Source organism: Folsomia candida, unplaced genomic scaffold (genome assembly GCF_002217175.1).
Source record: "Folsomia candida strain VU population unplaced genomic scaffold, ASM221717v1 Fcan01_Sc005, whole genome shotgun sequence".
In the NCBI taxonomy this organism is placed as follows: domain Eukaryota; kingdom Metazoa; phylum Arthropoda; class Collembola; order Entomobryomorpha; family Isotomidae; genus Folsomia; species Folsomia candida.
In genome coordinates, this window is record NW_019091197.1 from 5,254,495 (window position 1) to 5,281,854 (window position 27,360).

The 27,360-nt window shown below is 37.6% G+C and overlaps 4 protein-coding genes and 1 long non-coding RNA gene across 6 annotated transcripts; 3 read left to right on the top strand and 2 right to left on the bottom strand.

Moving 5' to 3' along the window:
- Positions 1-1,451: 1,451 nt before the first annotated feature.
- On the bottom strand, positions 1,452-2,176 carry LOC118435694. Its single transcript, XR_004834962.1, has 2 exons — positions 1,844-2,176; positions 1,452-1,765 (listed from the first exon to the last, which is right to left on the bottom strand). It is a non-coding gene; the product is annotated as an uncharacterized LOC118435694 (long non-coding RNA).
- Positions 2,177-6,836: 4,660 nt separating this feature from the next.
- On the bottom strand, positions 6,837-13,667 carry LOC110850412 (histone acetyltransferase p300). Its single transcript, XM_022097846.2, has 14 exons — positions 13,458-13,667; positions 13,212-13,292; positions 12,990-13,124; positions 12,640-12,897; positions 12,164-12,548; positions 11,904-12,080; positions 11,575-11,817; positions 11,207-11,415; positions 10,041-10,296; positions 9,660-9,947; positions 9,462-9,545; positions 8,972-9,299; positions 8,093-8,887; positions 6,837-7,984 (listed from the first exon to the last, which is right to left on the bottom strand). The coding sequence occupies exons 1-14, from the start codon at positions 13,577-13,579 to the stop codon at positions 7,341-7,343; spliced, it is 4,005 nt and encodes a 1,334-aa protein (XP_021953538.1). The 5' UTR covers positions 13,580-13,667; the 3' UTR covers positions 6,837-7,340.
- Positions 13,668-17,956: 4,289 nt separating this feature from the next.
- Positions 17,957-19,672, top strand: LOC110850162 (acetylcholine receptor subunit beta-like 1). 2 transcript variants are annotated; one of them, XM_022097640.2, is made up of 6 exons: positions 17,957-18,095; positions 18,171-18,313; positions 18,380-18,424; positions 18,519-18,619; positions 18,871-19,084; positions 19,146-19,672. In XM_022097640.2, the coding sequence occupies exons 1-6, from the start codon at positions 18,056-18,058 to the stop codon at positions 19,308-19,310; spliced, it is 708 nt and encodes a 235-aa protein (XP_021953332.1). In that variant the 5' UTR covers positions 17,957-18,055; the 3' UTR covers positions 19,311-19,672. The 2 variants fall into 2 exon arrangements, with proteins under 2 accessions (XP_021953332.1, XP_035708263.1); XM_035852370.1 differs by having other exon boundaries at positions 17,957-18,066.
- Positions 19,673-21,425: 1,753 nt separating this feature from the next.
- LOC118435812 (extracellular exo-alpha-L-arabinofuranosidase-like) lies at positions 21,426-22,302 on the top strand. Its single transcript, XM_035852246.1, has 4 exons — positions 21,426-21,592; positions 21,665-21,805; positions 21,873-22,025; positions 22,119-22,302. The coding sequence occupies exons 1-4, from the start codon at positions 21,512-21,514 to the stop codon at positions 22,287-22,289; spliced, it is 546 nt and encodes a 181-aa protein (XP_035708139.1). The 5' UTR covers positions 21,426-21,511; the 3' UTR covers positions 22,290-22,302.
- Positions 22,303-23,537: 1,235 nt separating this feature from the next.
- On the top strand, positions 23,538-26,536 carry LOC110850414 (flocculation protein FLO11). The gene is made up of 4 exons (XM_022097847.2): positions 23,538-23,743; positions 24,044-24,149; positions 24,336-25,160; positions 25,249-26,536. Exons 1-4 carry the CDS (start codon positions 23,616-23,618, stop codon positions 26,266-26,268), a joined length of 2,079 nt encoding a protein of 692 aa, XP_021953539.1. The 5' UTR covers positions 23,538-23,615; the 3' UTR covers positions 26,269-26,536.
- Positions 26,537-27,360: the final 824 nt, after the last annotated feature.

The following is a 27,360-nucleotide window of genomic DNA, read 5'->3' on the forward strand; positions in this document are numbered from 1 at the left end:
TTTAATACAGGAATTCATTTCGGAATTATTGTCCTCCAGTTTTGGTCTTTATTCAAATTTGCGACCAATGTTAGAACAATTTTTCAATCATCTATGCTCCTGTTTCCATACATCACCCTGTTCGTTTGTCGACTCGAGTGGAGAGCAAGTCCAGAGTTGGTCCAACTCTTGAGGAGAATCTGTCATCAGGGTCAAGATGGTAATTAGTAATTACTAATTACTACATAAATAAATGGATAGATTAACCCAATAAACTTGGGTACTAAATATTTTACAGAGGGACGATCTAGTTGGCCGCAAATTATCTATCGAATACTGAGCTTAATTTATAGGCTTATCGATTCAATGCAAATTCTTATGCCGAGCATTATTGGAATCCTAGTAATAATTCGTCCCTGCCAAGTACCATTTCTTGGTTCGGTCGTCTTGCCAAGTAATATGTGCCATCAAGAAGAAAAGAGTTTCGTCACAATTTGGCAAGCGGTAGTCACATTTGGCACGCGAATAGTCCTCGCCACCTGGGAAGCTTTCGTCATGCTGAATATGGTCGTGTTTTCTTTATTCTACGCCATGTTCATCTTAATCTCGGGAATCATTTGGGTTTTGGAGGAAGCTTCGGAAATTTTTAAGAGAAAAATGTTTACTTCAGAGTACAGGGATTTGCAGGTGATGGGATCTCTATTGAATGATTGTGTGAGAAATAAGCTATTTCCCATTTTTGCATTGGCCAGTGTTCTGGTCCAAATTATAGCGGGGTTTCTAGACATTAAGCATCATGCAGAAATGAACGTGTATTTCTTGGCGTTTGTGACTTTTATCTTACTCGATGCCACGTTGTTCAACTTAATTTGGTTTACGTAAGTTTTATGGATTTTTCAAATAAATATGTGCATATTTACATAATTATTACGACAATAAATTTTGGTCTCTTTTAGCGGATCGGGTTTACTCTATTCGAAAAGTGTGGGTTGGTTAAGTGAGGTAAAAACAACGGTGAGAAATGGGAGGAGTGGCAAGATTGAGAGGAAAATGCTGCACGCAATGGCACCTTTAAGGGTTTGGTGTGCCTCTAATTTTGTCGATCGACTTACACCTCTTGTAATACAGCAATTTTGTATAACGGAGATGGTCAGTTTGCTGCTTTTGTTGTAAATATCGAAAAAATATTATGTGAAAGAGATAAATTAGTGACAATTTTTAATGTCATGAGTACACGTACTATTTTTAATAAAATTGTTGTGTCTCATAATTAATTTAGTAAATAAAACTATATGTGCAACTGGCGTCCTGTGACAGGCCCCCACTTGAAGAAATGTATGTATTTACATGCATTTATTGAAACGCTGAATGCTGCGTAGATATATGTATGTATCTACTTGTTAAGTAAGTAAATACATAAGTTTGGTGAATACATAATTTATTGTATTTAACTGCTGCCGGACTTCGGTAAATATTATTCAAACTCATTATATTATCCACTTTATTTGATTATTTTACCTTTATACAACAAACTTATGTTCTGTGAATTAATCCATTTTTGTCAGGCATAACGAGCTTCGTAAAGAAGCAAGCTTGTTTAATAAATAATAATAATAATGAACATTAGGAAAATAAAAATCAATATGTATGTACATTCTTATTTGCTTATGAAAAAATAATGCAATGAATGCAATTGTCAACACCCACAGCTCCCACAACTTCCGCAGCTTCCGCAACTCCCACAACTTCCACAGCTCCCACAGCTCCCACAACTTCCGCAACTTCCCTGAAATTAACACGTAAAATTTGCAATAAATAAATGCAATAATTAAAGTGGCAAGTGAAAAAACAGAAAGTTATGTACAGTTGAAGATGTATCATCTGCGTCATCATTCTTTCCGTATTTGCGATAGATGCAAATTGCATGGATAAGTCCGGGAAGATAGAACAATAACGTGAGAAGTAGATTTACTGAGGTTAATAAGCATATCGCCGAACTCCGCTTCTTCTTTAACTCTTCCCCATTGAGATATTCACTGGGCGGTATGACTTTCTCAGCGTCGGTGAACAGAAGAACGGAAATCGGTGGCAATAAAAATATAATGCAACATGTGCAACAATTTCTACGACAACCCATTACACGAATTATGGTGTAAAAATTTATGACAGAACAGCAACAAACTTCAGCTGAATCAGAATCAGGTTTAATGATGTGTCAGTTATCTACATAGCGATAGTTAACAATTGTGCCATTTGTACTGATAATTTTCTTATCATGTATTCCATTGGACAGGTGAAATTAAGGTGTGCACTCGTACGTACAGCAATGTATACCTTACATTAAAGACTGATTACAGTAATTATTAATTTGATGGTGAAACTGATACCGTGATAATTACTTACTCATGAGGTTAAAACGTCACTGGTTTAAGTTGAATTTTTATTTAATTCACAATGCGTTATGATCTTACTGATGGACATAGGAAATTTTCTACTTCAGTTATGGAGGCATTTATTACAAAGTTAAGTTACCATGCGCATAAGCCGGCTCAACGAAGCTATGATTTTGTACAATTTACTATCAAATCTAGGAATTTATAGAGTGCAACTTTTCCTGATTTTTTCCTTTCATAAAGAGATATTACAATCCCTATGCCATACAAGAATCCACACAATACTAATAACCCGACGAGGTGGACCATCTTGACATATTCGTTTTCCTCGTGTTTCACATAATTTATGGAATAATCATGCACAAAGATATCTCTCTTATATTTTAGCATACCATCCCAAAATCTCTTAACGCCACTCTCTTACAATCCTCTTTTAAGTCGACCAAAAGATTCTTGATCTTGGAGAAAATAACTGCTGAACATGGCATTTTCTCCAAAACTCTCAAAGGAATGACATCTCCTATGCGGGGAAAGCATGCTTACAATCGTAAAATAGTAATCCGTCCCATCTTCCATCACACTTTGCTTTAAATCTACCAAATCTTTCAACTTGTCATAAATGCCGTCTTCGCCCACAACGACGCTACCATTGAGCAGAGATTCCGCAGTGAACTCCGAATCTCGAATCCGTCTCAGATTCAGCATTATTTTGAGAAATAATAACGGAATGTCGTAAGTAATTTCTTTATCCGCTAACGAGATGTGAGGAACACGATTCAAATGTAGAACTGTGTATCCTTCTTGAAACATGGAAAGTTCACTTTCAAATTTGCTTGGCTCATTTGGCGCCAAGAGTTTACACGTGATGGCATTTTCGTAAAATATTAGAATAAAAACGAGCCAAAAGGAAATCATTGTCGCATCCAAATATGGGTCCGGTTGTCGAACACACTCTCTCAAAAATCGTACTTGACTTTTAATAAATGCACAAATTTTGAATTTGAGTCCGGACATTTTGAATACTGTTGAAAGTCCGCAGGTCACCATTACGAACAGAAATCCAATCCATGTCCAAAAGTCGAATGACTCCAGCCATACCAAAATATTGGAAATAAAGTTACCACCGATTTTAAAAGCGTGTCCATCTTTACAATAAAATAGTGTAATCGCTTGCATTCCATTGTACATTTTTGGGTCGGGTGGAATGCTGCCAGCACCTCCTTTGAAACCCACAACACCAGCTAACTGAGCAAGATCACGTTTTCCTAATCTTGGATGAGTCAGGGTTTGATACCTCAGAGTAGACGAGATATTGCGATGTAGGGCAACTTCTTGAAATATGATGACTTCTGGAATGCAGGTATTCTCCATAAATTTTGTAACTGATCCACTATTTGGGTTTGGACTGGTCAACATCCAAAGGCTCCGGGGACATGACAGCGTATCCGTCCCAACTGCAAGGAGGCTGGCGTCTTGTACCCAAACAATTTTATTCTGCAGGTCGTGAAATTGCTCCAAGTCTTTGGGTCGCATGCGATAATCAGTCGTGGAAATCCAATCATGTTGGCAAAATTCGCACTTGAGATACTTTCGATTTTTTGTTAACTGAAGCGACCCTTGTTTTTGTGACGAGGCTAAACCGACGTTCCAAAAGAATAGACGAGATTGGAAGTAAAACGATAAACTGGACCAGTCCATCCGTCTCGTTGTTTCGCCTACGACTACATAAGCAGAATTAGATTTAAAAGAGTTGATGTTACTTTGTCGAAAATTTAAGTAGAATTCATCAGCGAATGTGGGATCCAAATCGGCATAACTGAGCAGAAACACGGCTGTACATTGGCCGTCGAAATTAACTTTCTCGATTTTATTATAAAGTTTACTAATCTGTCCAGTTGAAATGGTCCAACGTGACGGATAATCGTTAGAAGTCTTGCAAACAAAATTGGCATGGATTAAAATTTCTACAAAAGATAGCCAGTGATTGGCAGGATCTTTCTTCGATTGAAAAATGTCAAAGTGGATTGTGCACTTTGTAAAGCCAAACAGACTGAAATTGGATAAGTGTGGACCACAAGATGCAAAAGATGTGGAGAGCTTTGGTGTGAAAAATATAATTGACAAATATGGTAGAAATGTATTCATAATTATGTTTGTTTTTGTGATTAGTGATTTGATATGGAGGACTGTAAATATTTTTGAGAAACTTGAAGAAGTTTTATTGCAGCTAGATAGTTTAAATTTCAAGGCTGCATTTAATTTATTGTCGTCAACTTCCGATAAGTTAGAAAAGCCATAATGCTAATGATATATTAGGTCTCATCAACGGGGGTTCCGTGAATATCAGTATATAGAATATATAATGCGGATTATTCTAAAGTAATACAATTTCAAAAAACTTATACAGTGTGCACATATGTATGTATATTCTACATATACATATATGTATCTAACTGCGGATTCGTGAAAAACTATGTAATATTTTACACATTATGGAATGCGGCATTATGTTATGATGCTATGTACATACAAATAATAATGGGATTTATGGCAACTCATTAACAGATAATTATGAATAAATAATCGTTACAGCGGAATATATAGGAAATTTCATGATTCTGGTTGGCATGCTACATAATTTCCTTGGATCGATCTAATTGTAATATACATACGTCTTCATATGAACGTGGTGTAAGCCCATAAACACTGGCGGAAATAGGGGTACGCAGGGTACCTTCCACGTATCGGCCCCCGGCCCTTGGAGGGTCGGGGCCGTATACGTATTTTACAAAGTCGGGGGGCCGCCCTCCAACTTTGTAATATATTTATTACACAAATTTGCTCAATAATAAAGAAAATAATTTCCAGAGAAGCTCAAACAAGAATATCATAATCAGTTTAGTAATTAACCAGGATTTCTTTCATTGATAAATGTGTTCAACTTTTGACCATCAATCCTTCAAATCAAGCTTCTAATTTACAATTTGCTGGAATTGCATAAATAAATTTTAATATTTAGCTATTAGATATTTACATTTTTATGTATTTTATGCATTCTATGTTTAACATGACATCAAGTTTTGATGTCCCCGTTATAATGCTGATTTGAATGAAATTCGGCACTGGGTGAGAACCGCTGTGGGATAATAATGCTATAATATTATTAATGTTTCAGAAATATAGGACACCAGAATTGTTTTTTTCCAAAATTCACCAAATAATTATTTTTCCAAATTTCATAATAAGTTGGCAGGAAACAATTTCCCAAGCCTAAGCAATGGTAAAAAAATCGACCTCTCTACCCAAACGGTACGGTGAAAAAACCAGAAAAACTAACCCGTTTACCGATGATAATTTCTTTACGACAGGAACATATTTCGACAAAAAAACTAACACGTTTTATGTCAAATAATCTAAGGGTTAGCTGATTATAAAATAAAGGTCAAAATGTTATCTTATCAGGCTCCATTCATGGTTTTGGCGGGAATCGGCGGAATTGAGCAAAAACAGCCCAATTTCCTTGATTAAGGTGAGAAAATAGTTTAAAAAAATATTTGATAAACGTCCTGATGAAACTGGAACAACCCCTCAACTATTCCATATCGGGTGAAAAGCCACCGACCTTTGTGAAGGCGTCCACAGTAGCATTTACAGCGAAATTCGTGAAAAACTGGATTAAAATCCACATTTCTGACTTCATTTGCACTTTAGGTTTAACGTTGGAATTTTCGAACCGCAGACAACTTCACCACCAAATACTGATTAAAATTGAGGAAAAGGTCTGTTCTGAGCCCCATATATGCGTCAGGGTCACAAAAAAATTTCTGACCCGGGAATGACACAGTTTGTCAATTAATTTCGTGCGTATTTTTGATGGAGCTTTCTTTTTCGTGACCAATTTTTCATGGTCACAGAAGGAATGTATTTTCAAGTTTGATACATGTTTTCTACTCGAAATTTAACTGGCTTTTCAATGGAATAAGAATAAATTTGAAATTCCTTAAAACTAACCTAATATAGTCGTCTACTCTACTATCACTTTTTAAGTTGAGACTATGTACAAAATTAGACGCTAACGACGAAGTGCACACTGCACATTATGAGGGATCATAGATTTAGTATTGTGATTATCGTCAGTATTCTTCAAAAAATAAGTATAAGAAATTGCAATGTATGTACATTCTATCCCCGTACTTAGGCTTTGCACCTCATTTGCATAAATCTCAATAGCACATTTTTCGCACGTCCTTCCCCGTTGGTCAGATAAATCATGGACAGGAACGGATGCAAATTTGGAGATGCGCAGTTTTTTGCAACGTGTTTCAAATTTTTATAGGGACGACGAGTTCGAAGATGGGGGTGTCATTTTTACATGGTTGGCACAATAGATATTTTTAGATATCTTAAAAATCAAATCTTAAAATTTCGACACGAGAAATAAAGTTGAAAAAGTTGTGTCGAGGGTTTAAATTTAAAAAAATTATATTTATTATTAATATTAATATTAAATAACGTCTGTTACCAGTAATAACTTATCCATACAAAGTTCAAATCAAAATATTTTTGGTTCCTCGCAAAAAATGTAAACAATGAAGAAATCGAGTAAATCAATGTTAATTACTTTCTGCACATAGATGTAATTAAGTCAGTGGATGTAAAGGTATGCATATAAACAATTGTCAAAACGGTCTTAAAACGGCTGAAGAAAATACATATACCAACATACAGGTTTTGCGAGTAGTACATTTGGAAGGTTTTCTAGGAGAGATTGATCCAATCAATTACATGGTTAGAATAATAACAACTACTCTAATTTTAGAAGACAAATAACAATGAACAATTAACAAGGGTTTAGAGTCTATACCTAATACCTAGACTATCATGTGTCTCTATAAACTACTACACTAATTTTAATCTGCAGGGAAGTCTGCAGCCTCCAATTCGATTATTTAGTAACACTCCATGGAATCACTCTGGTGTCACAGCTACGCAAGAAGGATCGTTTGGTACCAAATGTGGTGGATTTAAAACGTCTAATTGGGGAGTGCCCGAACCACCACCTACAGCGAGTGGGGACGTAGGTTGGTGGTGGGCTTTGGGTGGCAGCGGGTACATTGCTGGAGGAGTTGTGTTCGGTCTAGAAACCAGAGTGGGGGGACCCATTCGAGAGAAAATTGGGTTCGGTTTTCCACCAAATCTTTCCGATTGCAGAGATGCATTTCTTATTTGAACGCTCGAGTTCCTAATCTGTGCCATTGGTGACATCTGAAATTGTGACCGAAGAGTAGTCTGTTGAGGTCTCATTTGATTCGACATCTTCGGATTCATACTGCCAGCCATCCGAGCCATATTCGGGTTGCCAACTATCTGATTAGTTCCAAGTTGGTTTGGTTGTGGGTAGAGGAACTGCTGAGTAGCTTGGGACTGAGCTCTATTGTTTCCTAACGGTAGCAGTGGCGGAGGTGGACGTTGCTGCTCTTTTTGTTGTCCCATCAACATTTGTTGTTGCTGCTGCTGTTGTGGTTTACCCATCATTTGTGGACGTTGTTGCATTTGAGGAAGTGGCATTCCATGTTGATGACCAATCGCAACCTTCTTTGTCCCCATATTACCTTTATATAGAGAGAAGGAACATTTACTTTTTGAAAATGGTAGGCAAAATAATACAACGTAAAGTCAGCCAACCGGCTCTGAAATTTATCATGGAAGACCATACTTACCCGGGTGTTGAATTAAATTATCTCGAGACTGTTGCTGTTGTTGATTCATCACCAGGGAATTCATTGTTTGACCTGCTTGGCCTTGGCGTACATTTTGCTGTTGTTGATTCATCACCGGGGAATTCATTGATTGACCTGCTTGGCCTTGCCGTAGATTTTGCTGTTGTTGATTCATCACCGGGGAATTCATTGATTGACCTGCTTGGCCTTGGCGTACATTTTGCTGTTGCTGATTCATCACCGGGGAATTCATTGATTGACCTGCTTGGCCTTGCCGTAGATTTTGCTGTTGTTGATTCATCACCGGGGAATTCATTGTTTGACCTGCTTGGCCTTGGCGTACATTTTGCTGTTGCTGATTCATCACCGGGGAATTCATTGTTTGATCTGCTTGGCCTTGGCGTACATTTTGCTGTTGCTGATTCATCACCGGGGAATTCATTGTTTGACCTGCTTGGCCTTGGCGTACATTTTGCTGTTGCTGATTCATCACCGGGGAATTCATTGTTTGACCTGCTTGGCCTTGGCGTACATTTTGCTGTTGTTGTTGTTGCTGCTGCTTTAGTTGTTGTTGTTGTAGTTGTAGCCGGTGTTGACGATACAGTGTAAATGCAGTCATTAGTTGAGTGTTTGAGTTAATTATGTGTAAAACGTGTTGTTGTTCCTCTGGCGTGGAAGCAGAACGGAAAGTTTGGATAAGTTTATCTAACAGCAGTTGGCCATAACCGCCTTGATTAACTTGACCTCCTTGCTGTGGTCTAACTGGTCTGACTTGCTGATTGGCCATGCTCATACCTAAAAAATGACGATGAGTAAATTAATTGCATTCGTTCATAAATTAGCATCCATTTGCTAATATGTAGATTTGATTGGATTTACCTCGTTGAGGTTGAGGCAAGTTCTGCTGTCGGTGCATCAACATGCTGGCATGTTGTTGGTGCGTATAATTATTCATGGGTCGGGCAGGAGATATTCCAGGATATCGGTTTTGCATTTGGTCTATTCCCGATAGACCAGCTGGTGCGTTGGCCGGTCTTTGAGGGCCTCCGAATCCAACGTTTGTCACATGGTGGCCTGAAGGCCTTATAAGCTGTTGATGAGAAGGCGTTGGATGGTTGGGTTGAGTAGGATGCACGACTGGAATTCCGGTGAGGGCAATGGCTTGTGCATGCTGTTGAGCTGCTTTCTCTTGGACTTGTCTGACAAGCTAAAAAAAATAAACAACGTATATGCAATATGCATAATTTCATAGCTTATTACCAAGTCATAAGCTTAGGTAGTTAATAACTACATATGTGGCATAAAGCCGGATTTTATTTTAGCTAACAGATTATTACGAACATGCAGTTAATTTTTCTTGTTAACTAACGTGTAGAGCAGGCAAAGGCACTCCGCTTGTAGGCTTTCTTCCTCCCATTGATTGCATTCCAGGAGTCATAGGGCTACCCATCATCTACCATTTTTTATTCAGAATAATTAGTAAACATGTTTAACTGTTAAACGTGCTTATGTTAAACTTGTTGTGCTATTCGTGTTAAACTTTAACATGAATGGAAATAGGATGTACCTGAGGTACAGTTGGATCTGGCCGAGGAGGTGCGGTTAAACCACGGGTTGGTGTGGAAGGTGCTGCTGACCCTCCTCCTCCCATCATTTGCATCATTTGCATCCTGCGATGCAAAAGTCGATTTTGCTGGAGTCGCTGAAGAAGTAGTTGTTGTTTCAGCTGATATCTAATATTGTCGCAGTAGTGGACGAAGCACTTGGTTTCAACACAGTGCTTAGCATGTAGGCAGCAGAGTGTGATGAGCTGTTTGCAGATTGTACAACCCCCATTAACCTTACGCTTACAGACCTAAAAGAGACAGCTTATTATTTTTGTTGCTCGAATTCATGCACACATGTACATATTTGAATATGTAGTGTAAATTGTGTAAAATTTAATTACCTGGGTATGAGCAAAACCTAGCTTCATTTTGTGGCACGATGGCAGTCGACAGTCTGCATCTTGACATTGACAAGAATGGACAAGACTCTCTACACACCGTTGAATGTCCAATCCGTGTAGATTAGCTTTGTTTCCAGGAGAAGAACTGGAACCCTCATCCAGGTCCAAACCAAGTTTGTCCATCTTGTGCGGATGGCCAGTCTTCTGGTAACAACCAACACATAGATCAAAATCGTCACAGACGGTACAGTGATATCTAAAAAAATTGAAAATCCGAGTAAGCTAATGCAGGAGAAATTATTAAGTAGCTTCAGCTACTTTATGTGAAGACTTTGTCTGTCTGTCTGTCTGTCTGTCCGTCTGTCTGTCAGCAGGATATCAGGAGAACGGATCGAGATAATCGAAATCGGTTTTCGCCATCATACATAGGACCCCAGGGGGAGGATCCTATCAACTTTTGGGGGCAACCGGACCACACCCCTTTGGCGACAGGGGGTGTGGTCGGGGCAAAATGAGATTTTTAGTGCAATTTAATCTATAGGTGAAATAGAGTAAAATTATGTGTTCCGGAGTTGTGCCACACCCCCTCGGCGCCAGGGGGTGTGGTTGGGGCAAAATGAGATTTTTAGTGCAATTTATTCTATGGGTAAAATTAAGTGAAATTGAGTGAAATTAAATGAAATTAAGTGAAATTAAGTGCTTCCCCGATTGTGCCACACCCCCTCGGCCCCAGGGGGTGTGGTTGGGGCAAAATGAGATTTTTAGTGCAATTTATTCTATGGGTAAAATTAAGTGAAATTGAGTGAAATTAAATGAAATTAAGTGAAATTGAGTGTTTCCCCGATTTTGCCGCACCCCTTCGGCGCCAGCGGGTGTGGTGGGGGCAAAATGAGATTTTTAGTGCAATTTAATCTATAGGTGAAATAGAGTAAAATTATGTGTTCCGGAGTTGTGCCACACCCCCTAGGCGCCAGGGGTGTGGTTGGGGCAAAATGAGATTTTTATAAAAAATTAATCTATAGATGAAATAGAGTGAAATTAAGTGTTCCCGAGTTGTGGTGGGACCGTTTGGGATGAAGTACGTCTGAAGCTACTTCCGTATGCGCGTTTGCGACGGTTTATTATATATGTAACTTTTTAATTAGGTCAACAGACATTTGACGTACCTCGTTTCCACGTTATTCTTGCAGTTGTCGCAAGAATACACGAATCGGTCTTGTCCTTGGTTGTGAATCTCGTACAACATCAACATGCTTGAATACTTGGCTCTTCGTAGAGACGAGAACTCATAGTGCTTATCACGAGCCATGGTTAAAAAGTCATCGCGACCATCCATCAATTCACACTGGATAAATGGATCCGGATCTTGAATTGGCTAAAATAATGAAACGAAAAGTAAGATTATTAGTTAAGCGCGTTGTTTACGAAGTTTGCGTGCATTGCATCACGCGGTGCACCAAAACGTCAACGTTAAGACGTTTATCATACTATACTACTATTTAAACTTTAAATCTTTAAAACATGGATGACTTACCCCAAGAGAAGCCGCAGACTGAGCTGAATGGAGTCGTATAACAAAGAATACATCCTTGTGCTTTTCCATCGTTGTAAAGATTTTGGTGGACAAATCATTCCCAGTAAGAGGTATATTCGACTTTTTATTGTTCTTACGCTGATTGGCTTTCGATTTGTTTGACTTTTTAGCCCTCTTTTTTCCCTTCTTTGTTCCCTTTTTCTGTCCCTTCTTCGTGCCATCCACAGTAACTTCAACTTCCTCCTAAAATAAAAACAATAAACGATTAGTGATGATTAATGTTATTATTATTATTATTATTATAAGTAAAACCAAGTTGCGATACTTACGCTCACACTCGTTGAGGCCGCTGCTTCGGCTGCTTCAGCCTGTCTTCGTTTTTCTTCTTCCTCTTGGTCCAACTCTTTGATTGAATCTTCTAAAACGTTGGGCCAAAAGTCTCCATCAAAGTATGGTAATTCAGCAGCTGAGGCCAAGTTATCCTCTATCGCTTGTTTCAAAATGTCCTGATTGAGTAAATTTAAATAATATTTATCAGATGTGTAATAAAAATAACAGCAAAAACCGGATGTTGAAGAGAACAACTTACTTTGTAGTCAAACACAATCCTCTCAATAATTCCCTTGTCCAACATCCTTTTATACCATTCTTGTAACCGCTTGGCCTTTGGTACCTTCTGTTCTGGAGGGTGGCAATGAAATATGTAGTCATCCCCTTCGGATGGAGGACATGCCCAAATATGAGCCATCGTGTAGCCCAATTCCTTGACATATTCTAAATATCCTAGTAATATTTGATGATACACTGCAGTTCGGAATTGGCGAGGCCTAAAAAAGTGAATCGAGTCGAGATACGAAATGTACACTCGGCGCGTGTTGGGCGTTGGACATTCGGAGCCATATTCTTGTACATGCATTCCAAAGAAGCATACGTCCGTTCCATCAATCTCTTCAAAAGCGAACAATGCCTTGGCTCTGTAATTAAAAAAAAACAGGTGCATTATCCGTAGGAGAAAGTCATGTGCAACGATGCTTTTGAAAATTATAAATGAAAGATTGGACAGACTTGTATGGAAACGTTCCGCATAGTTCTCCAGTTTCTACGAAACGACCCTTCATTCCAGCTTTCACTTCGACGATCTTTTCCGACGAGGAAACCACTCTTATGCAAACTTCGCCAGCTTCAGCTTCCTTTTTCTTCAAGAAATTGTTCACTCTTGTTTCGATAAAGGTTCCTAATTTGGTAGTTGGTAATCGTTTGGCCGTAAACTTGTTATCTCTACGTTTCATATTTTTCGCTCTCAGACAATTATCGCAGGTAAATCTGCAATCACATAACACAAATCAATTACAATGCAGTTCACAAGAACATTTTTGTCTTTTCAAAATACTAATTGTTCGAAAACAACGACTCACCCTTGCGGCCAAATAGAATCCGAGTACATGGCACATATTTCATGTAATTTCCAACCGCATGACTGACAGGTAACAAACGGTTCCAACTCGAGTAAATCATTCTTCATCTCGACAAATTCTTCCTTCTTGAGTACACTGATTAAAATAATTCAAATCAGATCAAACTATACAAGTAATTCTCTTTTGAATGCATTTTATTTTGTAAACTACAGTTATACTTACATTTGAGTATTTGTCGGATCACCACCAAGATTAATTGTGTCACCAGGAATCTGATTAAAACATTTGTAGCAATATGTATAGCTAGAATACAAATAACAATTTATGTCAATAGTTTCTTGTCCTTGAAAAATTAAACAAAGGTTCAAGTGAGAAAAATATTTCAACATTTAAATTATAAATAGCTTTAGTTTAATAATATAAAGTATTTTGCTTGTCCAGACACACAATTAAACTACTCGTTCTCACCTGTTCTGGTACGAAAAGTACTTTCCACCTCTTGGAATGATGCATAACTGCTTCCCATAACAACACAAGGTTCTATGGTGGAAAGCGTACTGAACGCCACAACAAGATTTGAAACTCTCCATTGCCCTCGAGGTCGATTAATTAATTTAATTGTTAATGCAACAGCAATAAAATTCAGTAAGCAATTGGTCAGCAGCAAGCTCAGCAGATGTTCACACTCGAGCTGAATGCAAAACCGGCTAAACTTTAGCTGCTACCTTTCACGGGGCAAGATGATACAAAAATCAAAAAATGGAAACATTCTTAATTTACTTTGTAATACAAATTTTGTATGTTCTTACAATTATTCTGAGCGTATCAAAAAGTGAAGTTACGCCCACCTCCGTTAAAAGTACTCCCCAAAGTATCAACAGTGGGCTGCCAAATGTTATAAATGATGATATTTAAAAAATGACGCCAACTTTTGACATAATTTTAAAGATGTTTCAAATTAGAATTTAACGCCACCTAAAATTTCGAATTTCAAGGTCACCGCAGTAAGTTCGTCGGACAATTATGTGATAGTCTCCTTCTTATCCTTCCTGTACCATATCCTCACACTTACATTCGAACTTGGCATCTGTCGTCACCACAAAATTTCCCTCCGGTCGTGAACACGAAAGTTGGAAATGTTGACCCTTTTGCCTTTAAAAATTAAATTACCATGCGTAGAACAGTAGTGAGTATCCTTCCAATTCCTTATCTATAAAAATAAGTACGTGATAACTTGAGAACGGCGCAACATTTTAAGTATGCTAAACTTGGAAAACTCCATATGTAAATGACAGTTTTCACTTAAATGAGTTGCTGAAGTTGACACTTATCCAATACATACCATTTTTAATTCATGTCAGGTTCCATTTCTCTTGATCAATGTATCGCGTACGTGAACACTTGAATACTCGTACTGTCACCACATCGCACTGACCTTTTTAAATCCATATCCTCCTCAATTGTTTTACGACTTCTTGCCCAGCTAGGTAGTTTTGTGCTTGTATTGTTCAGGAAAAACATTGTACCTATAATTCCTGAAATCTTTACATACATGACCAATAAAGGGAGTGTGATTGATGACCAAAAAGGGGAGTGTGTTTGGCAAATTTAACTCATAGTTTGCATTAGTTTAAAATTGTCTAAAATCTTGCCATTTTAATCTCACTTCAATTTGGTTGATAAAAATTGTGACATGTGATGTCGATGTGCCTTCCGGAGACAAAAAACTTGTGAAAAGTTTAAACTGGCATAAGAATTCATAACTCATTGGTGGCCTAACGTTTATCATAATCTTGAAATGCTACTCTTCCTAATCCTACTATCTTCACCCTCCACTTCAAATTCACATACATCCGTGCAAAAAGTTAAAATTGATCCAGTTTTGCAACCATTCACAAATTGTACAACAATAATTGTCGCCCAGAAAGATACGCTTAAACAAGACATATTTTCCGCAAACTTGACACCTGTCCTTCTTCTAATTCAGAATGCTAGGACCCCTAACGTAAGTTTGAATTGGAACATTTCCAATAGATTTTCTGTAGCAAGAAGACTTATCCCTTCCCACCATTGTTGGGCTTATTTAACTCTCTTCCCAGAACGTGATCCATCATTTGCAGACACGACGATGACAGGGAAATTGTCCGACCAAAGTTTAGACGAAACTAGAACAATCGAAAAATATTTCAACGCCAAACCATTCATGATGAGTGAGTTTGTGTCGCACCAATACATAATTTTTCTTACAGAACAACGTCTTAAAATTCAGACCTTCCTCAACAATATTCTTCTTAAAGGGCGCTACGTCTTTGGTTTGCGGGAAATTTTAATTATTAATGTCGCCCCCGAATCCATATCCCAGAGTTTTGATGCAGATTGCTTGTTTAATATCTACTACCAAAATGTGTACCGACTTGAAGAAGATGACCACAAACAGTATGCTTCCAATGCTTGGTGGCATATCGTTACATGTTCTCCAGGCGATCAAGAAAAATGCTACAAAAACATCGTCCACGTAGCAAATGTGGTGGCCGATAGGAATAAATACTTTTGGACGCTAAATCTCTTAATTGAAGAAAGAACACGGACACTACTGAAGAACTCGTCCAAAGAAAAGGGTAACTTGCACCGAATCGCGAATCAGACGACGTTTAGAGACTTTATGACTTTCCTAGTATTCGAAGAAATGCTTTCCCACGACGACAAATATATTAGCTTTTCACACTCATTTTATGGCAAAGGCGAACTTCTAATAGCACCACGTTCGACGCGTGCCATCACCCAATTCACTCTGGAGGAGGTTGAGTCCCTCAGTTTTGTTTCCTGTTATCAAGTGAAACCTTACTCATCATGGGTTAGCGTTTTGTCTTCGCCCTTTGATAAGTCGTCATGGATTAGTCTGAGCGTTTGTTTCGCCGCTGTGGCGGCAATATTATCATGGTTCCCCTCAGGACGTTTGAATCTTATCGGTGCATTCGTGTTGATGGGGATATCACTAGAAAATTCAGTGCTAGGCGTTTACCAAAAGAAATTGTTGGTGTGTAGATGGAACAGATTTTTCGGTTTAGCCATACTCATCGGGGGATGGACCATGCTTTGTGGGACGTTGTTGACCAACTGGTATAAAACTGTGTTCACCATGGAAATGATTCTGCCCGTGAGGTACCCTCCACCTTGGACGAGTGTCATGAATATTGATAAATTGGAAGTAATAATGCCCTTCCAACTCTTTGTTGGAACAGAGCATTTGGTTGAAAAAGGAGAAGATGGGTACTATCGATTATTACAATTTTATGCCGAACTGCAGATGAGACTTCCATACTATGAGAATGAGGGACAAAGGGAGATGATATCGGGGTATGGAAAACTAGCTGCCGCGCTGTACGATATGATAGACGATTTTATCTCCGATTTGGGAAATAATTCCCCCGGATTCGACTTGAGAAAGATACCAATCCGTCCAATCTGGTATAATGAGACGGGACGTCTCATTCGTAAATTATCGAGTTGTGGGAAAGTAGCGTATTTTGATAAGAAAAAGAATATTGCATCCCTAATTCCTTTTTTAAATGATAATATTGACCAAAAGACATATTTGAGTGGGGAGGATACGTTCTTTAAGAGTATTACAGGCTGGAAGATGGAACAAGTCAGAGGTAATTATGCCATGAAACGTCTCAGCAGATTGATGTCCTCTGGAATTTATTTACATTGGGAAAACTGGTTCAACTTGATAAAACCGAGAAAAATGTTCCATCACTTTGCAAACTGGACGTATTCGAAACATGCAGCCGTGGCCAAGCTGGACTTTAAATCAAAGATTGTAACAGCGTTTTATAGCTACGGTGTTTGTATTGTTGTTTGTGTTGTAACACTTGGAATGGAAATTTTGATTGTTGAAATTTGTAATAATTTACTACTTTACCTTAAGAATTGCTTTTTTAATGTATTGATTACCTTAATAGTTGAATAGTATATATATCTAACGATAAGTGTATTATATTATAAATGTGTCTTGAATAAGTTACCTAGTGTCATGTTAAGCAACTCAATTTTGTATTTCTCTCAATAAATATGATGATTTTTAGAAAATTAAATCAATATTGAGCGCATAACCTGTCACCTGCAATGCATAGTTTATTCAAAATGCGTATACCAAAATATGTACTTAAGTGCATGCAATAATTTATACAGTTATTGAAAATAAGCTAAGTTTATTACATAATAGTAAAGTATAATAGTATATAAGTATAGAGTGTATACGATTACTCTGTAATTGTTCTTGCACTGCATGGATATGCAACATACATACATATACATATCTATCATTACACAAACTTGTAGAATTATTTGTATATTTTGCATTATTTACATATATATGTATGTACATATGTACTTTTTAATATATACCACACACGAATACTTTTTAGTACGTATATCGTGCCTAGCCTTAGTCTATTAAATATTTTTCCAAGTTTTGAGTCATCGATAGATTTCAAAATTGCTTACATCATAGGACACACATTATCCCAGCTATTTAACCCATTGATTTTATTATCAATTTAATGGCAATTCAGATAAATAGACAAACTTACATCAGAATCATACATAAAGAGTCATACATTTAGAACTTTGTATATGTATACATACGTTTAAGTGAATATTACCACGTAGGATTAATGAAAGCGCATAGTATCAAACTGGAAAGGGTTGTTAATTTGATTACATGTCATTCTTACACTTCTGCACGAATTTAAGACGCTATGTATGCTTTTATTATAGTGCCAACTAACTTGTTGCTATTTTATAAAATTTTTCAATATATGCATTTACGTATATGTGTATGTCGGTGAACGTTTACGTAAAAAGATTACGAACGTATGATAGGCGACAATCTTTTAATTAAACCCACTTAGCTTTATTACCCACCACGACACATATACATGCAGGAACCTTTATTCTCAATTAAATAAGTTTGGTGAGTTTGTTAATCTCAACTCCAAAAGCTGCAGTGTGATCATTTCTCCAATCCACAAAATCCATACTTCCTCCTTGAAGACGTGACCATGAAATACTTGTTTGTCTTAATTTTCTCCCAGCTAATTTGTAAATTCGTTTAATATTTACATTTGGATTTAGTTATCAACTTTTCACTGAAATAATTTTTAACTCATGTTTTAGATGGACAGGATGAACTCGAAAGCATGAGAGAAGGGGATTCAAAAGAGAAACTATACTCTGACCTTTTCGCGACATATAGCAAAGACAATTACCCCGACAACGTAACCATCACTTTCGGCTTGGTTTTACGAGGCGTCCAGTTTGTAATTAAATTCATATTTACAAATAAGTCTCATATGTAACTTTGAACGCTCTTTCGATCCTTGCAGGATACCTCTCATCACATTATGATTACAAATGTGTGGCTACGCATGGTAAGTATGAGAATATGTGGACAATAAATTCATACATACGTCAATACGTACACAAGTCAACGTATTTTATATTAGTAAAGCAATTTAATATCAGATCTGGACTGATGACCGATTCGTTTGGGATAATCCTAACCCTAAATCATTGAGAGTTCCGTCAGACTTAGTTTGGACCCCGGATATTTCTTTGTATAACGGGTTAGCCATAAATATAACAGTAAAACATTTGCACTGATATTAACATTCAATTTAATAAGGTGATTTGAATAATAATGTTTACATCGCCGCATAATTTTGGAAAAAAAATTTGTGAACTATGTAAATACTTGTTTTTTGCCAACGATGCGACCTCGTAATGAAGACCCCCAATATTCTTGAAGTTAACGAATTCGCAAATTTATGGAATTAATATGTATAGTATATATATGGACTTTGTGTCACTGCTGTAGGGTCAGCGTGGCTATGGATTGTTGTCCCCGGTCGAGGAACAATGTGATAATATTCCCAAATGGAGAGGTTGACTGGCTGTTGAGTTGTCGATTAGAGTCGTTTTGCCATTTAACTCTTGACACTAATGGGCCCTACGAAGAACAAGAGTGCGCACTGCACTTTGGGAGTTTGACCTACAACTCAGAAACAATGGGGCTCGAGTTGTATGACAATGTAAGTCATTGAAGGTGATATTGTGCAAAATTACATTTTTGAATTAAAATTTATTTGCTAGATCACAACGATAGACACTTATCATTTTCACTCGCAAAAATATAAAGTTGTCAAAAATGCTGCTGTCTGCGAAGAACGGTTTCACAATTGGAGTGAGGACAAATATGCCAGCGTCAAGGTTACGCTAGGATTTAAGCGCATAGAGAAAGTCTGTGAGAAGGATTAAGTGAAATTAAATATGTATGTGAAGTGTATCTATGTAATAAATAATATAGTTTGCTATGTTTCTGACTTTCTGACTAGTTAGTATTACATACTTATGGCAAATTTTTGCAAAAAATTGAATGTCATTGTCCACACTCGAAGCTGGAATCTCTTGAGTTAGCCTCAAGCCTTACTTACCTTGGACTACGACGACGTTCTACACATAAGAAACTTAAGAAAATATAATGGACATTCCCGTGTATCTATCTTTAATTGTACTTCTTTAATTTTATCTTTTACTGTTTATATAATTTACACAATTTATTCTACATAATCAATTTAGATTGGCAGAAATTACAATAAAATATTAACATGAATTACTAATTCATTTAAGGTTATATCAACTAACAAACACTATTTGGAGAATCGGGATCATTATCGAAAAACATATCTCCCGAGTTGGTCACAAAATTGCCATTATTATCATACATATAAAGTATCAAACCAAACCCGGTCGGTCTCCTGGACAGATTTAAGTCGCCATATGTTAGAACTAACACCCAATCAATGTATCCTACGTCCGGCCGTCTTAAGAACGTTCTAAGTTCCTCCTCAATTCGAAACCACCAAGAACCCCCTGCCCTTTGTCCACCATATCCCACATTCCTATTAACCGTTTGTGTCTGTGGGGCAAAGTTATACCATGTCGTGGGTCCGCCCAAACTAGCTGCGACTAAATGGCCTCTCTCATCTCGACCGGGCAAATAGTCCATGTCCCGCATCCGTGTTGTCACCCAGCTCGGGATGTCAGTCCTATTTTGCAAATGTTCCGGTCGAATCGTCGCTCTGATGACGTACGCCAACTGAACGTTGTTCATACCCGTTCGATGAGGTGCCCACTCCCAGGTGACTTCCGTGATGGGATTGTCCGGATCTCCCGGATGAATCCTGTTGGCATACGTGAGTTCTAATACTGTGGCGAAATTTTCGACTCCATACTCACGAAGGACTTCTTCATCGTCAACGCGGGCCAGCTTCAGCCAGGAGCGAGGATGCGGATCAACTTGGCATACTCCGTCCGTTGTTTTTACAAAGTGTAAAAAGGGGAAATACCCACCCCGCTTGGAGACCAGGATATCGGTTAAGGCTTTATTCATAGCGGTAGCGTCTGGGGGAGGGGAGCAGGTTTCGATAACACCGTTGACGATGCAGACCGTTTCGGGTGTCGGTGTATCGAGATCATCGCCGCAGGGGCTAGTGCAGACATTTCCGGTGATGGAAACGTCGGTCTGGGTGGAACAATAGTCCCACGCTCCGCCGCCCTCGTCACCGTTAAGATAACACCAATTTTTCCCGTCGGTTTCCCCGAAAGTTCCGCAGAGGGAGGAGCACGTGCTCACTTGGGTTTGGTGGTATTTGGCAGTTTTGTACTCCAAGGCGGGAATGATGCCCGGGGTGCAGTAGTCCCACTTATCCTGGCCCCACCCCCAGTAGCAATAGTGAGCCGTTTGGGCTTGGTTGGGTCGACAATCGGTCATGCAGAGTTGGCGGTTTGGTTTGGCGTCGGTGTAGGAGATGGTGAGCGCGTGGAGGGAAGGGACAATGAGAGATAGGAAGGTTAAAATAATGGGGACCATGATGCCCTTTTTTGAAAATTTGGAAAAATATAAAAAATGTGAAAATTATTTTGAAACAATTGCTTCAACCACGTTCAGCAAGTCTGGATTCTATGTAAATGTTTCAGAGGCTCTACACTCCGTTAAATACTTATTTTTTGTGGGATATTTTTGGAATAAATAATTGCAAAGTTGTAATTGTTTAATTATCTAAAGTTTATTAAATTGTAGTCAATAATTAAAGGAAATCCCAGTAATTAGTAATTGGATAAATATTTGTATACAATTCGTCCCATCCGCATTAATGGATTACTAATCATTGATTACTGATTATGGAAATTCCAGTGATTATGAAGTAATTATCTTTCCTAAATTGCAATAGCTTAAGTAACGACAGGTCAAGAATTTATAATTTTTTTATGTCAAAACACTTCGGGTGACAATTAAATACACTTAATTAAGTGCATTTGCTATATAAATAAGAAGATCAATATATTAATTTTCTAATGGCCTCAGTTTTATTTAATACATAAATACATCACCGTCTTCCTTGAAATTGTTTAGTTGTCATTTATCTCTAGCAAGATACATACCATTTTTAGTAAAAATGTATAAATTTTTCTTAGCTCTGACTTTGTCTGCGGCTATTATTCACTGTGTGCTATCCACCTGCTTGGAAGAAGTAGTGGTATGCGAAATTTAGTGAAATTTACTGAATTTATGAAAACTAATGTAACATTTTCCACCCATTTTTGTCAAGTTGCCAGATTTGTATCTTCGGGGTCAAGCGAGCAATAAATGTGTCGGCGTACATGGCTACAACTTGGACAATGGCGGAGTTACTGATATGTGGGATTGCGTCAGGGGGGCTTACAACGAAATCTGGCATTATAAATTTATCGTGAGTTACCCTGCAATAATTTCTAATCAATACAAGTTAAATACTTGTTAAGTCATAAAATTTGTAGAAATATCAAGACATCAACCAATACCAATTGATCTCGACATCTAGCAGAAAATGTCTTACTGCTGGGAGTGGTGGGGGTAACCTGGCAACCGTGACTCAGAACGATTGTTCTTCCCTTGCCGTGAATCAACTTTGGTATCCTCGTCTAAATGCGGTGAGTATTACTCTGTATACTAAATATTTATTTAGTATGTATTAAAATCAAATGTAAATATGCATGGACATAAAATTTTTATTTTGTTCATAGTCGGTCCCTGCCTACTTTCAACTGATTGGAGCCGAAGGTCAGAGGTGTCTCACAGCGCTGGGGACATTTAATGGCGCTCGGCTTGTCCTGTACGACTGCCTCGGGTGGAGTTGGGGAGGACAGCTTTGGCACAGTGACATCGGGAATATATCAACTACAACTGCAGGATAAAATGGACAAGGATGACGTATATTCAGATATATGTATAAAAACTTATCAAATAAATGAACATGCTGTTCATAAATTATGCACATAAACTTTACGAGTGCATGTAAATATGTACACTATGCGTATTTTTGAGTATTTACAATAAATACAAAGATGTTCATGTAATTTGATGAATGCCGCTGCATATTATGTACATTATACAATACCATTATTAATAACATTAGCGTACATATATATTTATGTAAATAAATATGTGTTTTTGGCAGCAGCATGAGAGCAATGCATTATTGATTAATGGCAAATAACAATTGGTAAAATCATTGAAATATATGAATTACTAATAAATCTATTTGTTCTTATGTAAAAAATCTTTTAATAAATAATGGATTACGATATGTATCATAATCCAAGTTTCAAGACAATTTGATCAAAAATTAAGAAATATATTTTTTCATTTATAATATTTTTATTGATAATATGTTTTCCCAATATAAAACTTAAATAAAAATTCGTAAGGCAACCTAAGACGGAATTCTAGATGCAAGAAATAATACCCAAATATATACATTTGAGAATATCCTGAACAGAAGCTGTATGTGTATGTATGGAATGGATTTTGGATATTATATGTATATAAATATATATATGTAAGGATAAAGTATTTTTAATTTTGGTTTGCAATATTGATCATCAGAAAAATTATAAAAATTGATATGCACATTTATTTACCCAAGGCAGATTTGCTTATTATATAAATAATCTTTTTTTATCTTACAATCTGGTCGTTTCACTCTTCTGGGAATAAAATTTGCAATATTAGTTCATCCACGTTTATTAATTTTCTATCAAATCCGGTTTAGAGTAGTATGCATATGTACATCTTGGAATTACTTCTTCACTTTTTACGTAGAATTTCCAGATGAATCATGGTTAGTTTGTACATCCTAGTAAGTACATACATACTGCTTATATTCTGTAGAATGGATCAAGAAACAGATAAAAAATGATGACAAGCGCAATTGAATAATAATGGTTTGGCATCAATAAATTCGCATGTTGAAGTATATGGATTTGAATGAAATGCATATTCTCAATGTTCGCAAAATTAGGTACATTCTTCTCCAATCTACAGACAATTCACACTGGACAAGGTCTTTGTTCGTATCTAGGATGGACATTCGCAATGAGAAGATGATACGTAATTTTTGAAAGTCGAAGTGAGATTGAAATATGATGGCATATGTACGGATACACATCTCGAAATAATTTGATTTTAGTTTCAGTAGCAGCTTACAAGTTGCTCCAGCACGATTTCAGACAAACATAACCATGAAGGTGTCCAAAAAAATTTCGCCTTCAACTTTAAGTGTGGTTGTGATACAGATAATATTGCTAAATTCTATCTCACAAAATAATGTCCACTCTCAGGCGTCCATTCCAACACCTGATACTGATAGGTAATCAATTTTTAAATAAGTTACTAAGAATTAGGGTAAATATAATAATTTTAGTTGAAAGTGTATCTACTTGTGCAATTATGTTGATTATTTGAGTGTCGTGCATAAAGCTTGTAGCCAATTTTAGAGAGGTCAGTGTGTGCGTATTTATTTTCAGATGGGTAGAGGAATGTATGTATATAAAGCCAAAAATCGGGTCAAATGCTTGATGCACAGTTCATTGATTGCCAGATCAGTCAATTCAAGTGAAAACGGCATATAAGTTGTATGTAAATATTTATTTGTTCTTAATGATTGAAGGGTGGCTTCTCTACAACGGGAGATTAGTGAAAGCCTAAAATCGCTGGATGACGCAATCAGGGAACTGACTGAAAAATTGGCTCAAGTTACTGCTCTTAAATTACAGGTTGGTTGGTATTTAATTTGTGAAAATCTAGGTTCAGGACCACATAGTATTAGTAATATGAGAAAAAAGGAAATACGGGAAGAATTTCAAATGCTGGTCATTATTCTGAAATTTTCCAGTTAAAATTCAACAAACATGGAAATGGAAACATAACTTTAAAAAAATCTGCATACATTAACTTTTCAGTTGGAGGCTAGCTCATTGCCGACCCCCATTGAAACGACGACAAATATTAATCCAGCTGCCGAAGCAAGTACACAGCCGATAAATATTTCTGCTTCCGATTCAAGTGTTCCGCTCGAACAGAAAACAAATGATGATTCAACTTCGAAAGCAACAACAATTTCTACTGTTACGACCTCGTCTCCACAAATAACGACAACTTCACCAGTAGACCCGGAAGGGGAAGAAAACTCGAAGAATCCACCCAAGCCAACTGAAGACGAAATTTCTCCTAGGAAAGATGACAATGTGGCGGCTACTTCACCTGCATATGGACAAGAATCAGATTTGTCTGCAGGTACGGTGAACCCCAGCTTGGAGCCAAATTTGCAGGCAACGACAAGTTCTGAACCGAGTGTATCGCCAACTTCTGCAGGCCCAAATTTGCCACCAACTTCGTCAGAGGCTAGTTCATCACCTGCTTCCGCAGACTCAAACTTGGCGCCAACTTCTGCAGACCCAAATTTGACGCCAACTTCGTCAGAGGCTAGTTCATCACCAGCTTCCGCAGACCAAAATGTGCCCCCAACTTCCCCGGCTGCAACAAATCCAAACACAAGTCCTTCATTTCTTGCTGACCCCACTAATTCTGGTACATCCCCAATTCCAGTCGATGCCCCTGACACTCCTCCTGAAAATAATTCTCAAAGCGATGACAGCAACCAAGGAAAAGCTAGTCCCAAAAATTACAATCCATCCCCAATCCTTAACACGGACGCAAATACGACACAATCCGACTCCTGTCAAATTGAAAATGAACCAATAACTGTCCCCTATACGCTGACCAAAGTGAGTTATTTTTAATTATGTAATGTTCCTAATATTTTTAAACTTAGGCGATTTTTTACTCAAATCCAAATACTTAATTTCCTTTTAGTACACGAATGGAGGAATGCTTACAGGATTCATGATCCAATTCGGAAACATTCCAAATCCTGATTCCCAGAACCAAGTGTCGCCTTCCGTTTTTCTGAACGGGAGAAAGTTTGCCTGTATCTTGAAAGATGTCCTAGCCAAATCTGGTATCCAATTGGAATCACAAACTACACCAGCACCCCAGAGCACCACTCCCCCTCAGCAAAACCAATATCTACCTCCCACCAATAGCCCTCCCACCCGGATGAACCTCAATCTCAACAATGTTGACTATAAAAACGAAATATTTTCCGGAATGCCGTCTTCTTGTGAGCTAAAGAAGCTGGAAATTAATGGTGGCCGATGCACACAAGCGACTCCGCTCCCCCCATCGCTGGAAAGTTTGGAAATGCAAAATGTGAAGATGGATCCCCCTACGGCGTCGCAAATGAGTCAATCCATCCGAAATTGTGAAAGGTTACAAAGATTAAAATGTGCAAATATTCCGACACAATTTTCCATGGCGGACATTCCAAGTCAAAACTTGCAATCTCTCTCCATGCAAAATACGGGGCTGAACTACTCGCCAAATGTAAATTACCCTAGGTGCAAAAATGCACGGATGGACTTACGTCAACCCAACAGAAACATGGCAAACCAGATGGACCGAATTTTTCCAAACTTGCAAAATGCCATGATTCAAGGCAATAATCCGGAAATGGTGGAATCTACGTTTAGAGCTCCGAATTTGCAGAGGATGTGTTTCCCGAGCGGAAATTATGGCCCGGGTCAGTTTAGAAATCCAGTATTAAACAATGCGGTGGAAAGTTGCGGGGAGTATCGACAATATCGAGATGATTATTGTCAGATGAGAAGAAACAATCGGGAGCGACGTTGGGTAACGAATACGCTGAGAAGAAATGAAATTGGGGAAGAGAGGGGAAGACAAGAATTTCCGCAAGTTAACAACAATTTTCGCCAAATTCCTAGAACCACGACGTACTGGGGGGTTCCGGGGATTGTATTTCCGAATTTTGATTAAAAAGACAATTTCATGAAAATCTTTACAATACGTTGCTTTTCCTTCATTAAAAATGTTTTATCTAATTGCAAAAATTAATCCTTAAGTACTTACTCTGATCAAACTCGACAAATGTGTCGATTAAATTGTTATCTCATAGTCAGTTCCCTATTCCTGTACCTTCAGTTCACTGTACTTACAGTCCAACCCTTCTCTATAATTTTTTATCTGTAATATACATTTTTTGTCAATCAATTAAAACAAACCAACTTTATTAAATAGCTCCTTACACGAAATCATTGTAACAATACACAAATCACACTGGCGCAACCACGTCTGCATATCTATTTAGCTATAGGGCATCTGAACGAATATACCATACCATGTGCATAATTACACCCATGACATTAAATAGTTTTCAATGAAAACTTTTCATAGTTCACCGGCTACTTGCACAGTCAAGGTTATCTAAAACTGATAGATTGGTTTCCGTATGAGCCTTAACCTTGGTTTTGTGTGCATAAATATTTATGAGTTCAATAAGCTGATTCAGCTTCATATCCAGAAATTTGTTTAACCCTATGTCTGCAACTTAGCTCTTCATTCTGTGGAAGATAATTAGTGGAAGTTTTTTCTCCATTAATACATATGTAAATTGACACCATTATTCATTAGTTTCTGAGTGTTACTACCAAGTATAAGGCCACAATTTTAGTCTAGTTATTACAAAAAATAAATACATACACAACAAATATTGCCAAAAACCAACAGATATACGTAGAAACATAAAAACACGATTCAGATTCTAATGATACTCGAAATTACATACATACACATTCTATAAATATATAATTCAGTTCAGTTCTTGATTACAAGCGAAAACACGTCATTTACGAGCGTCACTGTACAGAAGGGTTTGGCATTTTGGTGGATACGAATTTGACCTTGAATAACCCCGGAACAGTTTGTCGTAGCGGGTCAACATTTTGAACAGACGAGCACGTTATCCTCAAATAGTTGTGTGCAAAAATTCAACTCTCTACTTTCAAAAATGCCTCCCCCACAGCCCCCAGAAGTTGAGAGAGTCATTTTAACTTTTTCCAAACTCCGTCT

What these genes read in the sequence shown, in the direction of transcription:
- LOC110850412 (XM_022097846.2), bottom strand. Translation starts at nt 13,579, where the DNA reads ATGGAGAGTTTCAAATCTTGTTGTGGCGTTCAGTACGCTTTCCACCAT. An exon ending in TACTTTTCGTACCAGAACAG is followed by an intron (nt 13,293 to 13,457) that starts GTGAGAACGAGT and finishes TTTGTATTCTAG; the next exon opens with CTATACATATTGCTACAAAT. An exon ending in CAGATCCAACTGTACCTCAG is followed by an intron (nt 9,546 to 9,659) that starts GTACATCCTATT and finishes AAAAAATGGTAG; the next exon opens with ATGATGGGTAGCCCTATGAC.
- LOC110850162 (XM_022097640.2), top strand. Translation starts at nt 18,056, where the DNA reads ATGAAATACTTGTTTGTCTTAATTTTCTCCCAGCTAATTT. An exon ending in CAAATGTGTGGCTACGCATG is followed by an intron (nt 18,425 to 18,518) that starts GTAAGTATGAGA and finishes ATTTAATATCAG; the next exon opens with ATCTGGACTGATGACCGATT. An exon ending in GGCTCGAGTTGTATGACAAT is followed by an intron (nt 19,085 to 19,145) that starts GTAAGTCATTGA and finishes TTTATTTGCTAG; the next exon opens with ATCACAACGATAGACACTTA.
- LOC118435812 (XM_035852246.1), top strand. Translation starts at nt 21,512, where the DNA reads ATGTATAAATTTTTCTTAGCTCTGACTTTGTCTGCGGCTATTATTCAC. An exon ending in TCTGGCATTATAAATTTATC is followed by an intron (nt 21,806 to 21,872) that starts GTGAGTTACCCT and finishes TAAAATTTGTAG; the next exon opens with AAATATCAAGACATCAACCA. An exon ending in GGTATCCTCGTCTAAATGCG is followed by an intron (nt 22,026 to 22,118) that starts GTGAGTATTACT and finishes TTTTGTTCATAG; the next exon opens with TCGGTCCCTGCCTACTTTCA.
- LOC110850414 (XM_022097847.2), top strand. Translation starts at nt 23,616, where the DNA reads ATGAAGGTGTCCAAAAAAATTTCGCCTTCAACTTTAAGTGTGGTTGTG. An exon ending in CCAACACCTGATACTGATAG is followed by an intron (nt 23,744 to 24,043) that starts GTAATCAATTTT and finishes TAATGATTGAAG; the next exon opens with GGTGGCTTCTCTACAACGGG. An exon ending in TTACTGCTCTTAAATTACAG is followed by an intron (nt 24,150 to 24,335) that starts GTTGGTTGGTAT and finishes TTAACTTTTCAG; the next exon opens with TTGGAGGCTAGCTCATTGCC.